The 16,493-nt window shown below is 54.1% G+C and overlaps 1 protein-coding gene and 1 long non-coding RNA gene across 3 annotated transcripts in view; both read left to right on the top strand.

Annotated features, from left to right (window-relative positions):
• Positions 1 to 276: 276 nt before the first annotated feature.
• On the top strand, positions 277 to 2,874 carry LOC122457090. The gene is made up of 3 exons (XR_006276413.1): positions 277 to 475; positions 970 to 1,044; positions 2,105 to 2,874. It is a non-coding gene; the product is annotated as an uncharacterized LOC122457090 (long non-coding RNA).
• A 6,737-nt stretch (positions 2,875 to 9,611) lies between these two features.
• The window catches only part of EPHA8 (EPH receptor A8), a 129,125-nt gene continuing 122,243 nt past the window's right edge, over positions 9,612 to 16,493 (top strand). For both annotated transcript variants that reach the window (XM_038376822.2, XM_038376823.2), the window contains exon 1: positions 9,612 to 9,895. In XM_038376822.2, the coding sequence (XP_038232750.2) occupies positions 9,688 to 9,895 (208 nt within the window). In that variant the 5' untranslated portion in view covers positions 9,612 to 9,687. The remainder of the gene's footprint in view (positions 9,896 to 16,493) is intronic.

Here is a 16,493-nt window from a genome sequence, read left to right on the forward strand (position 1 = left end):
GTTCTCTGCAATCTTTTACTTCCCTGTGACTTCTTTGGCCAGGTTCAGCTCCTCTGCTGGTAGGTTGTTCTGCATTCTAGCACCAAGACTGATGGAATTTAGGTAAACAAAGTGATACTGACTTATGGTGTGGTTGCTGCTCTAAACGGAGGGCTTTATAGTTCTGGATAGTTTGTTGTTATGGATATTTTTCTAACTGGCATACCACATAGCAGTGACTTGGAATTCCATGGCTGTTCCACTGATACATAGGGATTGTTATTTCATGAATAGCTTTGGGAATTAAAACTGCTCACACTCAGTTCTGCCGGACAGTGGAACTACAATGGCCACAGAAACATCCTATAATGTGGAATAAACTGAAGGAAGATATAGGCATATCCACCATTGGCTTCCAAACTTGTGACGGAGACAGACCCAAAGATTCACCTAAGAGCACCAGTTATGAGTGGGTGCAACTCACACACGACTGTTGGTGAGTCGACTGGATGAACTGAATGTTACGGTTTGGTAAAAGCAATGTTGGGATGATTGTATTTTTGAGTAAGGGAATGCCAGGGATGCATGGACCTGCGCCCTGTCCCTTTAGGGGCTGGAGCTGCTCAGCAGGTCAAAGGGGACAGCCCTGATTGTGGCAGCAGAGTTTGATGTTCTCCCGTCCAGAGGGACTCACAGTGCTGGGATGTGTGCAAGCTGGGGGCTTGATTTGGGATACTAAGTTTAAGAAAATGTCAGTTTTAAAACAGTCCCTAGTGTGTGCATGAGAAGGGAAAAGAGGGAGGGAGCCTGGAGGGCCTGGGGCACCCTCTCTGTGCCCCAGCTCCACAGGCTGTTACCTCTGCTGCTCACACCCTGTGAAAGGAGGCCCATGTCAGTGTGGGGAGGTGCAAGGGGCTGGGTTTTCAGAGTCTTTAAGTGCAGCTCATGCTCAGAGCCTCCCTCCTCTTATCCTATGCTCCCTCTTCCCAGCTGAAAGCTCAGGAGCAGGATGGAAACATGTCTCATGTCCAGGGAGGGGCAGTCGCAGGGTTTACCAGTGACCAGGTAAGAACCAGGCTGGCTCCTTGGAGTCTGATACTCCCCTAGAGCCATGTGCTCTGTTGCTTCTCAAACTCCTCCTCCCGCACAGGAGACCCGGCAGGGCACTTGGCAGGGGAGACCCAGACAGATGTGCAGCCTTGGCACTCTTTCCAACCTGAGGGCACGTCTCAGGTTCTCAGTCTGCGCAGGCGCCCAGCAGACGTACGCCTTTCACACCTGTGGTCTCTAGCGCTCTGCCTGCACCACTTTAACCCCCAGCAGTTCGCTGCACCAATCCCTCCTAAAGCGCAGGGCTGCCATTCAGCCACCAATCCCGCCTGGCAGAGAACTGAGTCTGGCTGGAACACCCACTCTGCTGCAGCCTTTCTGATATAGAGCGAAGAGAACGGGTGGGGGATGGAGGACCCAGGCTTTGCCTCGGCACTGAGCAGCTGAATGAGTGCTCCTGGAGGTGGTGCTGTTCACTTAATGACTCAATTACCAGCTTCCCCTTGCATTGCTCAGCAGAAAGCTGCCTCCCAGCTACCAACGGCAGCCCAGGCTCAGGGGGGAGAGAGCAGAGTGGGAGGCTGCCATGGAGCCAGGAGATGCAGCTGCACCCCGGCAGTTTGTTACTGGGCTGACCCTACTGATCCAGAAGTTGCTAAGATTGAAGAGACCAAGTGGGGCTGACATGGTCAGGATTTTCCTTCTTCAGCCCCAGCTCTGAAGGGCAGCCCAGCCAGGAAACCGAGCCTGTCACAGGCATTTCTATAGCATCATCACAGACCTGATGCTGGGTGCTTCCAAGACCGGGATGCACTGGGAGGGTGGAAGGATGCTCCCAAGGGCCCTTCTAGGGTGTATCTGCTGGACCCTTGGTGGAAAGCTTGGGCTGACGGCATGGCTGAGGGGCCCCTGCCCAGGCCTGGCTCAGAGCAGCAGTGCTGCAGGCCCAGTCTGGGCTGCTGGGCTGCTAAGTGTTAACTGTCCTGAAGGGAGGGGGCCCCCAGAGGAATTATTAGTTTCAACTGTCTTCCTTTCTCTCCTGCATCTATAAATATCCTCCCTGTCTCCGTGGCAGCCAGGTGCAGAACCACATCCAGGGGACGCTGCGGATAACAAGAGATACACCGTGGAAGCGGCAGCCACAGCCGGAGGATGTGTGACAGCGACAGCAAGAGCTCACTGCTGGAGGGAGTGGCAGTGGGGTGAAGGCAGCATCCACCGCACCTCCCCTGCCCAAGCACGGGACCCAGGGCTTAGTCCCTGGTTCCTGGAGGAGCTGGCGGCTGAGTGGGGAAAGAGGAGTTTTACTGAGTCCAGGCAGGGTCTGTAGAGTTCCCACACACTGGGCTGGCTGGAGGGAGCTGGGACCCCACAGGAAGCAGCCAGAGGAGCAGGAACAGGGGTTTCTGAAGGACACTGTCAGAGCCACTTAATCCCTGCCAATGGTACAGAGCTGAACCCAGCACACCTCTCTCCTGGCTCTCCTGCCCCCCCCCCCCCCGTGACTCAGGGACTCATTACCATTTCTTCCAACCTTCCCTACCTGTGTCCCATCTGTCCCCTGTGGTGCTGGACTTTGGAAAGATCAGGTTCTCAGCCAGTTGGACCCAATGCTCTGGTGATGGACGCTCTATAAATACCCCCAGCAGAGGGCTGACAGACACCCTGTCCCTGACAGACACCGAGGCCTGCTGGAGTCCAATGAGCCCCGGCGGGGCCGGTGCTGCTGGGGCAGGAAGCACACACAATGGCAGTGGGAGGAGACTGTGCCCGGACCTGCCCCTGCCCCCTCTCTGTGGCCTGGTTCTCCTTGCCTGCCTGTCTGAGTGGCTCAGAGCGATGATCTGCCTGTCTTTTTCCAGAGAAGGACTGACAATTGCAGTGACCCATGACTGCCCACACAGGCATGCACATGCACACACAGCCCACAGAGCTGGAGCTCACAACATCCTGCTCCCTTGTGAACCCCATCTGGGAAATTCTCCAGCTGTGCCCCACAATAGGATCAGATAACATCCCAGGCCTCCAGGCAGTGGGGCCAAGTGGAAATCACTGGATGCTGGGTGCAGGACCAGCCCCATCCAGCAGAGGGCAATAGCAACAGCACCATGCAAGCTAGCATACTACCCTATGGCAGTGGTTCCCAAACTGGGGTTCACAAAACTTTTCAGGGGGTTTGCCAGAAAAATTTCACTAATGGCAGCCAGAGGACCCCGGGCATTGGAAGCAGCAGGTGGGACACTGTTGCAGGGCTGGCAGCCCAAGCCCCAGGGAGAGCAGGGCTGGGCAATTGGGGCTGACAGCCTGAGCCCCGGCAGTCAGCAGGACCTGCAGCCCGAGCTTAGTGGAGCTCAGTTGACCGGGGCGGTCAATGGGGTCCAGCAGTAGTAGCCCCACGGAGTGTGAAGTGCAGAGGAAATTGAACTTAAATCCCTGGAAATATTCATTTTTAGGAGGGGATTCACAAGATTTCACAATTTAGTGAAAGGGGTGTGAGGTCTGTTAAAGTTTGGGAACCACTGCCCTGTGGGGAGATGTTGTCTGCAGCTGGCCACTCTGGTATGGGCTGCCTCACGGGTGTAAATTGCACCCTGGCTGTGATGGGGAGCCAGGGACCCTCCAGGAGCTGCCCCAGGGGAGGAGCCAGGCTCCAAGGGTAGGATGGAGGCAGAACTTACAGGGATGTGGTGGGTGGCTAAGGGGGTAGGTGAGGGAGTGCTGGTTGGGACAGACATTGGGTGGGAGGAATCCCTATGTGAATGCTGTTCCACCCTGGGCTGGCTGGGTGCTATATGAGCCTGGCAGAATGCTCGCCTGGAGACCTAACCTAATCCAGTGCTTCTGAAGTGGAATCTGTACTTTGAAAGTCTTCACCTGAGCGACCAGGTAGCGACGTGGGCACCTCCTCTCACTAGTGCTGTGAAGCAGGGATGACCCAAGGCATCTGGGCACAGTGCCATGGAGACACCACTGTGCTTCTGCAGTATTAGAAAACAAGTTACCCACAAGATTCACCACAAAGAGACCATCCAGCATGGGCACTTCTGCTCATTGGTACAGGGATGCGGACGTTATTGGGAGCATCTGGCACAGCCCCATGAGAAGCCCAGACAGTGCGAGCAGCTTGCCATGGATATGACTTGGGACAAGCCAAGTCCAATGGCACAGTGAGCCAATTGCCTGCTGGGGGTGGCTCATCCCCCCACTATTGCCAATGGGGGGTGTACTGGGGTAGTGACATGCAGATGCCTCCCTTCTGCAGGACTGCGGGGTGGAGCTGAGCCAGTGCCATAGTCTGCCATAGGTGGGCACCTCTCCTTTCTAGTTCTACAGAAGCAGGGGGCTGCGGCATATGACATATGAGGAGAGGATGAGGGAACTGGGCTTGTTTAGTCTGCAAAAGAGAAGAGTCAGAGGGGATTTGATAGCAGCCTTCAACTACCTGAAGGGAAAGTTGGCAGAAGCCAGGTTCAGTGATGCTCCACTCAATGTAAATATCTCTGGGATCTCCTTTTCCTAGATGCTGAGGCTGAATGCAAAGGAGCAGCCCTCAGTGGTCAAAGACCAGGTTCAGGACTATTTAGAAAGGCTCTATGTGCACATGCCCATGGGGCTGGATCTGATGCATCTGAGGGTGCTGAGGGAGTTGGCGGATGTGATTGCAGAGCCATTGGCCATTATCTTTGAAAACTCGTGGTAGTTGGGGGAAGTCCCGGATGATTGGAAAAAAGCAAATATAGTGCCCATCTTTTAAAAAAGGAAGAAGGAGGATCCAGGGAACTAGACTCACCTCAGTTCCTGGAAAATCATGGAGCAGGTCCTCAAGGAAACCATTTTGAAACACTTGGAGAAGAGGAAGGTGATCTGGAACAGTCAACATGGATTCACCAAGGGCAAGTCAGGCCTAGCCAACCTGATTGCCTTCTATGATGAGATAACTGGCTCTGTGGATATGGGGAAAGTGGTGGACGTGATATATCTTGACTTGAGCAAAGCTTTTGATACGGTCTGCCACAGTATTCTTGCCAGCGACTTAAAAAAGTATGGATTGGATGAATGGCCTGTAAGGTGGATAGAAAGCTGGCTAGATTGTCGGACTCAACAGATAGTGATCAATAGCTAAATGTCTAGTTGGCTTTAGGCAATTTTTACTCACCCGGCGGTGCTCCATGTCTTTGGCAGCACTTTGGTGGTGGGTCTGTCACTAGCTCTGGGTCTTCCGCAGCACTTCGGCGGCAGGTCCTTCAGTGCTGCCGAAGACCCAGAGCGACTGAAGGAACCGGTTCTTCAGCTTTTGGCAGCTCATCACACCCCCTCTATTTGGCACTGGTGAGGCCAATCTGGAGTACTGTGTCCAGTTTTGGGCCCCCCACTACAGAAAGGATGTGGACAAATTGGAGAGAGTCCAGTGGAGGGCAATTAAAATGAGCAGGGGGCTGCGGCACATGACATATGAGGAGAGGCTGAGGGAACTGGGCTTGTTTAGTCTGCAAAAGAGAAGTGTCAGAGGAGATTTGATAGCAGCCTTCAACTACCTGAAGGGGGGTTCCCAAAAGACTGGAGCTTGGCTGTTCTCAGTGGTGCCAGATGATAGAACAAGGAGTAATGGTCTCAAGCTGCAGTGGGGGAGATCTAGATTGGATATTAGGAAACACTATTTCACTAGGAGGGTGGTAAAGCACTGGAATGGGTTACCTAGGGAGGTGAGGAATCTCCATCCTTAGAGGTTTTTAAGGCTTGGCTTGACAAAGCCCTGGCTGGGATGGTTTAGTGGGTGTTGGTCCTGCTTGAGCTGGGGGTTGGACTAGATGACCTCCTGAGGTCTCTTCCAACACTAATCTTCTGTGATTCTATGATATAGTACTCCTGTGGGAATTCTGCACCACTGCACATGCATAGAATTCATGTCTTGTGCAGCATTTTTTCCCCCGCAGAAAATACATTCTGCCCAAGAAGTGCTGCAGTTCCACCTTTCTCTCACCAGAGGCCGCTGTGGCACCAGAACAGCTGGCTGACCTACAGTAACCGCTAGCAGCCAGCTGTGTTCATTACAGCAGCCTGCCCCTGGAGCCAGAGTGGGGCACACAGGGCTGCTGGGAGGGGTGTCATAGATGGGTTCAGAAAGGCTAGTGGGGGGACACACTAGGGCACAGGTTCAGGAGCTAGTGGGGTGCCAGCATTGAGCCTGGGGCTGAATGGGAGCGGGGGCTCCAGGGCCACATGAGAATGGGGGAGCAGGGGCTCCAGGGCTACATGGGGATGAGGGTGGGGAGGCTGAGGACCACATGCGGACAGGGACCAATATGCCTGACTGAATGGGAGAGGCTTGGGGTCAGCCAGGGTCTGCACGGGGGAGGCTCTCCAACTCCCTAACAAACCTCCCCCAAAAGAAACTGTTCCATACTTCTCCCACCCACACCCAACAATACCTCAGGACCACTTCCAGTCCTTTCCTCTCCCACAGCTCCTGTTACCCTGACTCCCCCAAGACTTTGCACTGCTTCTGAGGGGTGCAGAAATACCATTCTGTATTGTCGTTTAAATGAATTACTCAAAGTTCTGTATTAATATGCTTAGTAAGGAATCTGTCCCCAAAAAATGTTTTCTGAATGTTTTTTGTCTATATTGTTACAGACATACTTGTGGACAGGTATTCTGAAACAAACTACCAACATAATTGAATCTGGTGTGTTTATATTGTGTTATTTTGACAAATAAAATATGCAGAATTGTGCAGATTTTTTAATTTTTGGCACAGAATTTTTATTTTTTTGGTGCAGAATTAATACAGAGTCTAATGGTCAGTGCAACCCTGCATTACGGGGGATGGCTGAGCCCTTCATTTCCTTGTGCTTTACATGCTGAAAACAAAGGCCCATGCAATCTGTACTGGTAGATCCCAGCTTAGCCCTACCCAGTGCCTGGGGAACAGGCAATTCCAATAGGAAAAGGGATCACCGGATCCTCTTAATAAATGATAGGGGTTGAGGGCATTGATCACTTGTCCCCACCTAGGCCAGCACCACTAGGGGGAAGCACCCTGAGCCTCTTCAAAGCTTATGCTCTAATAAATTTGTTAGTCTCTAAGGTGCCACAAGTACTCCTTTTCTCTTCACAGTGAGACAGCTCCAAATTCCCCTCTAGCATGATCTGAACTCTAACCCCATCCAGCTAGAGCCCTAATCCTGACACTGTCCCTATCTTTAATTCTCTCTGTTCCTGAGCACAAATGTGGCCCTGCCCCTAAACCTGACCATGGCTATAGCCCTGACCCAGACTTAAACTGAAGGCTGATCCCATGAAGCCCCGATGACACAATTGCTCTACAGCACATCTCCAGACAGCCGGCTACCCAGGGGGACAGGCCATGAACAAGTTGGTGGGGACTAGTACCTCAAGGCATTTCCAATGCTGAGTGCAGGGGAAATGCCTAGACAGATTCCGGACTCATTTCACTGAAGGGGGAATTGTTGAACCTGCACTGGGAGAGGGAGGGCTAGTATTCTCTGCAGCAAGGGCATCTCCCCCAGGAGCGTTCGAAGTGGATCAGGGCCTCAGGAAGCCAATCATAGAATATCAGGATTGGAAAGGACCTCAGGAGGTCATCTAGTGAAAGCAGGACCAATCCCCAATTTTTGGCCCAGATCCCTAAATGGCCCCCTCAAAGATTGAACTCACAACCATGGGTTTAGCAGGCCAATGCACAACCACTGAGCTATCCCTCCCCCCAATGGTGGTGTTGCATCCAGCAGCAGGGAACCAGTCCCGAGCACCAGGACCCTGTCAGCCCCCACACGCAGCACCTTGTGGGGCTGGAGCACTCCCATTCACCTGCTGCGGATGGACTATAAAAGTCTCCAGGGCCCTCTGAAGGGAAATGTCTTGGCCAACAAAAGAAGCAGGATCAGTTGGAGGAGTGGGCCAGCCAGGTCTCTATTCCCTGAGACCCAGACAACAGCAGTCCTCCCAGTCCCATTACCTAACCCAGAACAAGAAGGGACTCCCCACTGAGGCAGGAGGGATCTGCCCTGCCCCCGACATTCAAGAGGAAGAGAAAGATTTTGTATTTCAGTAAGTGAGCCTGAGCTGGTGGATGGTCTCATTGTCCCTGGTGCAGCTGTCCGGATGGCTGTGGGATTACTCCACGGTGGACTGGCCCCACACCACAGAAGTACGTACTGCAGAAGGAAGAATTGAAAAGCAGCCCCTCCTTTATGAGCAATGGTGTCTCCTCAGATCCCCCCAAAAGACTCACATTCTACGCTACCCATCCGGAAGGGGGTGAGGACCGGAGTGGGTCCTAGGAGTGGCACCGCAGCTGATGCCATGTGCTGAAATAGGCTTAAAATTAATTAATTATTAATTAAAAAAATTAATAATTGGACTAAAGATCTCAGCCATTCCCTTTTCTGGACTTCCTAGCCCCCCCGTCTGCATCTGGCTGGGTCCGGCTGTCTGCAGCTGCCTTGTCCAGACTAAGCAATTTGGGACAGGCCTGTCTGCAGTTTGTGTCTGGCTGACAATACTGAGCACATTAAATATTAAGTCACAACAACAATGCATTCAGATGTCAGGATTTGCCAATGGTTACTACTCACACAGATCAGAGAGCATACTTAGTCCAGGAAACAACTGTGGTAGGTGTTGGCAAATGCGGGGTTTTCAGGGCTGACCATTGTATCTGCCAGGGTCTGCGTTCTCCTAGCACCATCTGATAACTGCACCGTACAAACACTACAGCACCCGCATTACCAGCCCAGCATGCTGCCGTGACAGTGGCTGGAGCAGCAGTTGCAAGACTACTCCAGCATGCTGCCCTGTCCCTTCTGGCAGAATGGCCTTTAGTTTGGAATCTGGAATCTTGTCCAGGCCAGGGAAAAGGTCCCAGCTAACACGTGTTGATTCAGCGCTGCTCTAGAGTGTGTTCGTTCCTAGTACAGACACCTTTCGAAACAGGGTAGTTGGGCTGACACCTTTTTAAATTGCACTTCATTCTACCCTGTCAGTTAACACATTGCTCCCAGTCTAGACAAGGCCAAAGAGAACAAGAGAGGCACCAGAGTGAGAGCCCAGAGTGTGCATCTCTGTGCAGCAGGGTGCTGGGCTCAGAGAACATGCCTAAGGATGTTTTACAGAGAAAACCCTCCCATAGAGTCCACCCCACTGGAGTGCTCTGGTCCATCCCCAGACATGTGGGATTTATCCTGGAGGGCCACTCCCTCCCCCTCAACTGCGCAAGAAACGCTAGCCCTGGGACTCTGGAGAACCTTTGCAAAAACTTTCCAGCCTCTCCCAAAGCCCCCCCCCCCGCCCCCGCACCGCAGCCCGGGCTCGCCACAGGAGCGATCGCCTTGAGAGCTTGGCTTCTTCTGTCCAGCGTCCATCCACTGCCTCTCTCTCCCAGCCAGTCTTGCCCTGCTCCGCCCCTGCCAAGGAGGCGGTGGCTGTGCCACTGGGTGTCCCGGCAGCCTGCCCCGCGCTGAGCCGGAGCCCCCGAGCGCCGGGGTCGGTTTCAGCAGCACTAGCCCGGGGTAGAGCGAGCCCCACGCGTGGACGGAGCCCCACGGACCGTGTGGAGGGGGGACCTCTCTGAAACCCAGGAATCCCATTGGCTTCTAGGCGGTGACGGGCGGTTCGCTCCCGGCCCCCCCCCCCCCCATGCAGCTTGCCTGGGCGTACGCGAGCAAGAGTGTGGAAAGTGCAGCCGGCTCGGCTGGGCTCCGCCGAACCCCCCACGCCAGCGCCCGCAGGAGCGCGGCCGGGCGGGCTGCCCCGTCCCCCGCCGCGCCGCGGACCATGGCCCGGCCGCCCGCGCTCTCCCTGCTCCTGGCCATCGCCGCCTGTGGCTCAGCCGCCACCAGCGAAGGTAGGAGCCGCGTGGCCCGGCGAGGGCGGGCAGGGGCCGGGCTGGCACCGCTCGCTCCGCCGGGCGCCCGAGTTGTGCGGCCCAACTCCAGCGCCGGGCGCCGGACTTCGTGCCACATGCCGAGGGCCTGCCGGGCCGGCGGCCCGCGTTACAGCCCGGACAGAGCCGCGCCTCTGCGCGCCGGACCGTGGGGCTGGGGCGGTCCGTGCTGGGGGCGTTGGAGGGACAGAGCGGGCGGTGCAGACGGGCCCCCCCCGGGGTACGCGGCCAGAGGGAAGGGCAGAAACTTCCAACGTGGCCGGTTGTGAAGCCTCCAGGGACCCTACAGCGCAGCTCCCCTGCCCGGCTCCCCTGGGCGCTGGCAGCCCGGCCCTGCCCGGCTCCCCTGGGCGCTGGCAGTATTCCTGCTGCCTCTGTCCCCTGCAGCCCTGGCATCCATGCGCCATCTCTGACCCTCCAGCTGCCTATCGCCCCCACATCGTTGACCGCAGGGTCTGGGCTGCCTTTCCATGACATCCCCGCTGCCCCAGCTACCATCTTCCCCAGCCTTTCTCCCCCTTCCCTGCTGCCCCATCTGACAGCCTCACCTGGCACCCTCCACACTGGGTGGCCAAACATCCCCGCCCTGGGAGCAGTGTTTCTCCCCATTCCCTGTGGCCCAGCACTCCTCTAGCCTTGCTGCCCAGTTCCCTCATCCCTATGCCTGTCTTTCTACCCCTTGGCCCATCATCCCTGTCCCTGGCCCCCCTGCTGCCCAGCTACCTGGCTGGTTTCTTGCTTCTCTTTGCCATAGGGGAGTCCCAGCAGTGGAGCCCAAGTGCTAACTTTCTCCCCTTACTCAAAGCTGGTGCTTAAAGTGGTCTGGAAAAAAGTGCATGGTGGGGGGGGGGAGGGTGGATGGCTCATAATCTGGGAGCTGCAGCTTGGGTCAGACAGTGCCCTGTGACCACCCGGCTCCATTTTTAATTACGTTGTTTGCTGGCTGTGTGACCCTTTGCTGCCCCCCCCCACACACACACTTTGGAGCTCCCTGCCCCCAGAGCCCAGTGCCAGCTCCCGTTACACAGAGCTGCCTGCTGGGCTGTCCCTGCCCTCTCAGCAGCCACACGAAGGGCAGCAGCCAGCGAGCCTGGGCAGCACTGCGGCTACACTAACCCCAGTGCTGGGCACCTGAGCTCAGCTAACCCGAACCCCAGACAGAGCATCTCAGCTCCCAGGCAGTGAAGCCAGGGCAGCTGCTCTCCATTGCCTTGTGCTTCTGGGAACATTCCCGTGTGCTGGCTTCTTTACGGCACAGGGAGGAGAGTGAGGCGGGGGCTGGAAATTCAGCTGCCTCTGGATCGTGCTGGCTGGGAACCAGCTTAGTACGGAGGGAGGAGAGCAGATCCCTAGGGGCATGGCCTCAGGCAGCCTGCCCCCTGGGAAAGGCCCTCTGGAGAGGAGGCAGAGCTGGATGTGCTGGGGTCTGGCTGTGGTGCGGGAAAGGTACGCGGCTGCCGCTGGAGTTCTTCCCCACATCTCACCCTGGCCAACACTGCTGTGGATCTGGGCCCCGCTGCGGTCAGGGGCATTGCCACCAGCTCACCCTGGGGGATTGGTCACTGTCTTGCTCAGATAACAATGTGCAGGCCCTGTATCGACAGAATCCTGTCACCCTGGCCCTGTGGCTCAACGTGGGGCTGGGCTGCCCTTTCCCCTGAGTCTCCCCCTGCCAGGGACTCACGCCTAGGGGGTCAGATGCATGTAGGAGCCCGAGCTGCAGCTGGAGCCACACCATCCACATGGCTGTTTTCCGTGTGCCAGTTTGAGCCCTGCTAGTGTCAGTCTGTCTCCCAGGGCTGCAGTGTCGCCATATCCTCACCAGGCTTCAACTGACCCCTTGTTGCCCCAGGGGCGGCCCGGGCGCAGGGGCCCTCACCCTGCTTTGCTTCCGGGGCAGCTCAGGTCTTAGCAGAGTCCCTGCTGAACCCATCCCCACGCAAATTGCTCCCGGGCTGGGAAGTGTTTGAACAAGCGCCACTGGAGACAGCTGTGTGCTGGGCTGGGGTCCCCAGCTGGGAGGCTTTCTGTGTCCCTGCCAGACTAGCTCTGTCTCATGGCCAGGTGAGCTCTCCCGTAGCCCATCTTCACTCATCCCTTTACCCACATTCATCCCCTGGCCCCATGTGCCTGTTTCCCCACACCACAGATCTTGCAGCACTGCTGGCTTGCAGCACTGCTGGTTGCTCGGCTGCTCAGACGGGGGCAACCCCCCACCCTTTGATCAGCTACAGAGGTACCAGGAGTTGAGACCATTGGCAGGCTTCTCGCTCACACTGCTAACTTCTTTGGGACCAGAGACTGGATTCTGATCCAGCAGGGACTGACCTGACTCTCATGCATTCATCTGCCCTCGTCCTCAGACCCCAGACCCTTGCCCCAAACCCCACCACTTGTTTGCAGCTTTGAAATGGTGGGAGAGCTTTGATTTGTTGTTGCGGGGCACACACTGGGGAATACTGGACTGTGGGGACTGGGGTATGCGTGGATCACAGGATGGGGAGATACGGTACTGGGCAGCGTGGTGTCTGTGATGTCAGTGGTCAGTGATATTGGAGTGATGCGGGGGAATGCCAGGCAGGGCTAGGTCTGTGTTGGCAGGGTTAGACTGGGCAGCACATTGTCAGTGGTGTTGGGAAAATACCAGCAGAGTTGTCCACGGGACCACAGTGATCCCAGGGCCTATGGTTCCATGGTTACGCTGACCAGTGGCCTGTTAGCGGTGCCGTGGACATGCTGGGCACTGATTGATTCTGATGCTGCAATATCCTTGGTAGCTGAGTGTGACTGATGCAAGGGTAATGTGAGGCAGGGATATGTCCATGGTACCAGATTTCTGTGAGGCAGAGATGTGTCAGTGCTGCCTGGGAAATAGCTGGCAGCAAGGTCTGTGTTGCCAGAATCATAGTAGGCAATAAATGTAGTGCCAGGGGCTAGCATAGTGCCAGGGTTACACTGGGCTGGGGTGTGACTGTGGTTCTGGGACTACAACGGGCAGAACTCTGTCAGTCTTTTCACATTATATTGAGCAAGTATGTGCCCATGATGCAGGGATATGACAGTCTGGGATGCAGGGGATACAAAGCACCTTGATGTGTCTTGGATGCCCAGCCATTGATGAGCCTGTGATGCCCAGTGTATAATGGGTGCCCATGGCACTGGGGTTATATGAGGCTGGGGTACAACCATGGTGACATGGTTATATTCAGCTGCAAAGTATTTCTGCTCCTCTGGTTATACGGAGCAAGGCTCTGTTCCCGGTGCCAGGGTAGTTGGGGGCCAGGATGTCACTGCTGTGCTGCCTGCACACAGGACAGCAAATAATCCTTGGGGCCAGAGCTATGAAGGGCAGGGATGTGTCAGTGGAGCCTGGGGTGCACTGGGCAGTGGTGGGTTCGTGGGGCCATGTCTGTGCCTGACAGTGCTATGTCCTACCCCCGAGGGCTATGGTAGGCATGTGTGTGTGTGGCACCCAGGATACACTGGGCAGGCATGTGTGTGTGGAGCCAGGATTACACTCGGTATGGGGTGGCTTATACTGGGCGGGGGTAGTTCCCCCGGGCAGGGTTATACTGGGTGGGGGTAGTTTCCTGGAATGGGGATAGTTCCCCGGGGCAGGGTTATACTGGGCAGGGGTAGTTTCCTGGAATGGGGATAGTTCCCTGGAGCAGGGTTATACTGGGCGGGGGTAGGTCTGTTAGGGCTGGATTGTTCTAGAGAGGGACAATTTTGCAGTTGAGTTTTACTGCCCACGTTTTGCAGCTCAGCACCCTCGTGTGCCCGCTTTCAGGTCCCCCTACCCAACCCCATCATCCTGCCTCAGAGTCATAGGCTGGGGGGCTGGAACAATTTTTATTGCTGAGAGCCATTGAACCAAACTGTAAACCCTGGATATAATGGAAACCACTTGCAGCCAGGGGGTGCGGCAGTGGTGTGGTTTCCATTCTATACAGGGTTTACAGTTTGGTTCAGTCGTTCTCAGCACCGCCATTACACACATTGGCCCAGCACCCTTGCACATAGTCCTGTCTGGCTTCCTTTGACCCCACCCTGGCTCAGCCCTCTCTCCACAGACTTCCCTTCCCACTTCCTCCTTTGTCCTAGCCACTCATCCTGTAAGGACTTAGGTCACCCCACCTTAGTCTAACCCTCTCCTGCCAGCATTCCCCTCCCCACACACATCCTAACACTGCTCCAGACTCAGACACTATAATAAGAATCAAAGCCTGTGTAACTCTCTCCCCAAACTCTCTTCCTGGGGTGTGAATGGGGTGGCTGCTCCCAACCTTTCTGGGGCTTGGCTTTCCCATGGTAGGGTACAGAGAGCAGTTGACGGGCCCTGGGCTCCATTCCTGGCACCGGAGGGTCTAATTTGCATTTAGCCATCATAATCTGTAGCCTGTAATCTGGACCCTCGGGTGTCTGCATCCCACATGCAGTCGGGCAAGCCACAGCCCACCGGAACCTCTGTGCCAGAGTGACACCGCTCCCTGAAATACTTCCCACCATCCCCAAGTGACCAACCTGCTGGGCACGGTGGGCACCCTGGCATCACTGTCCCTGTGTGCACTGTGTGAGGAGTGAATTGTTCAGAGATCTAGTTGATTTTATTCTGAGCGATAGAACCTGATGTAAATCCAGAAGGTGAAAAGTGCAGCTGCAGAGCAGAGAGTCCTTCTCAGTCACATCTGCACCAATTAGTTTAATGTGCCCTCATTGGGTGTATGCGTGCAGAGGGTCTTGGGTGTGTTTCTGTGTGTAAGATAGAGAGGCTGCCCTAGGCTGCTCTTCCTTCCATTCCACCAAAAGATAACAAGCCCTCTCTTTCCAAAGGGATTGAACAAGAGCTCAATTTTCCACCTGCAGGGCCCTTCCCCATGCTCAAGGATTCTGCCTAGGTATAAGGACCCAATCTTGCAAAGACTGACAGTTGTGGGTAACTTAATGCCTGTCAGTAGTTCCCCTGAGCTAGGTCTTTGCAGGATCGGGGCTCTCGGATGTGTGTTGTCGGGGGGCTGATATGACTTGTTCAGTGATGAACTTCAAACAAGCTGTTTGGAGAAGGCAAATTCTTTTTCTGTTGTGCAGGAAATTCTGACATTTTGAAAAATCATTTTTGTTCCAAATCAGAACTAAAAGCCAAAATTTCCCACAGAGCAAAAATTCTGAAAACTTTTGCTTCAGCATCATGGACCCATAATGTTTCAATAAAATGAAATGTTCTGTTTGAATAATATAATATAATTAATAATAGTCAAAATGAAATGAATCAAACAATAAAACTGAACAAAACATTTTATCTCACTGAAACTTAACGTTTCGACCTTTTCAAAATGAAATAAAACAGTTTGCAAGATTCATCTTGATCTTTCCTATCAAACATTTCATCAGTAATGACGTGTTCCTACAAAATATTTTGATTTTTGACAAATCTGCATGTTCGTATGGAAAATTGTTCTGTCAAAACATTTTCAACCCACTCTACTTACAGTGTTTCCTCTGGCCTGAGAGCTACCAGCAGCCCTGCATTCTTCCTCTCAAGTTTAGGAAAGATCTGTCAAACCAGTGGAGTCTTTCAAACCGACAGAGGTGTTTAAAGTGCTACCTCCATAGGCATGAATGTGTTGATAATACCACTGCATCCCCTAAGTGACTTTGTGGAGGGCATTGTTATTATATGTCTGTCTGTGAAGAGAGGTGTGTGCATACATATCCGTGTCTGTGTCCCTCATCGCATCTCTTGTGGGACATCCCATGTGTGCTTCCCTTTGCGGCAGGGAGTGACTGATACGTGGTGCACCTAAATGTAGCCTCTTGGCATCTCTGTAAAAGGAAATAGCTCCATTTAAGCTGCCCAGCTTTCTCCTCCATCCGCTCTGATTGCAGCCTTGAGCACATTTACCCATCACAGCCTCTCCTGATGGATAAGCAAAGTGCTAGCTGTTTTCTGCACTCATGTGGAGATCACTGCACCCCAACAGAGTCCCAAAGGCAGAGGATGGTGCTCCAGGAACAATGGTCACTGGGCTATGCAGACCACTCCATGCCCAAGTGGCTTGATCGTGCAGTTATCCTGGGTTCATCCTGTGTATTGCCAACCTGGGCTCATAGCGTGGTCTGATTTGTTTCATACCTTCCTATGCAGCATCAGGACTCAGTGATGTTGCATATTTATGTTGTATTGGACATAACCATAACACCCTTCCTGTGCAAGGAACCAGGAATGACCAGGATAGTGTTAAAGGCAAGTAAACAGGAAAGCCAAGAGTCAATTAAAGCTTGAAGGGAAAAGATACAGGCAGCCAGTTATCAGAATGAGTTAACGCAGCCAATGGGGGAATGAGGGCATTTAACAAATATATCAGGGGAAAAGGAAACACTACGGAGACAGGACAGCACTAAATCCATTGATAAAAGAGGAAGAGGAAGAAATTAATGATCACTCTGAAACAGTTGAGATACAGAACTTGTTTGAAAATCTATCTTCAGGCAGAAAAAGAGGGGAAAGTAATTTGGTCAATTAGTGAGGGCAGAAGAACCTGTAAAAATAACTATTGAC

Source organism: Dermochelys coriacea, chromosome 18 (genome assembly GCF_009764565.3).
Source record: "Dermochelys coriacea isolate rDerCor1 chromosome 18, rDerCor1.pri.v4, whole genome shotgun sequence".
In the NCBI taxonomy this organism is placed as follows: Eukaryota; Metazoa; Chordata; order Testudines; family Dermochelyidae; genus Dermochelys; species Dermochelys coriacea.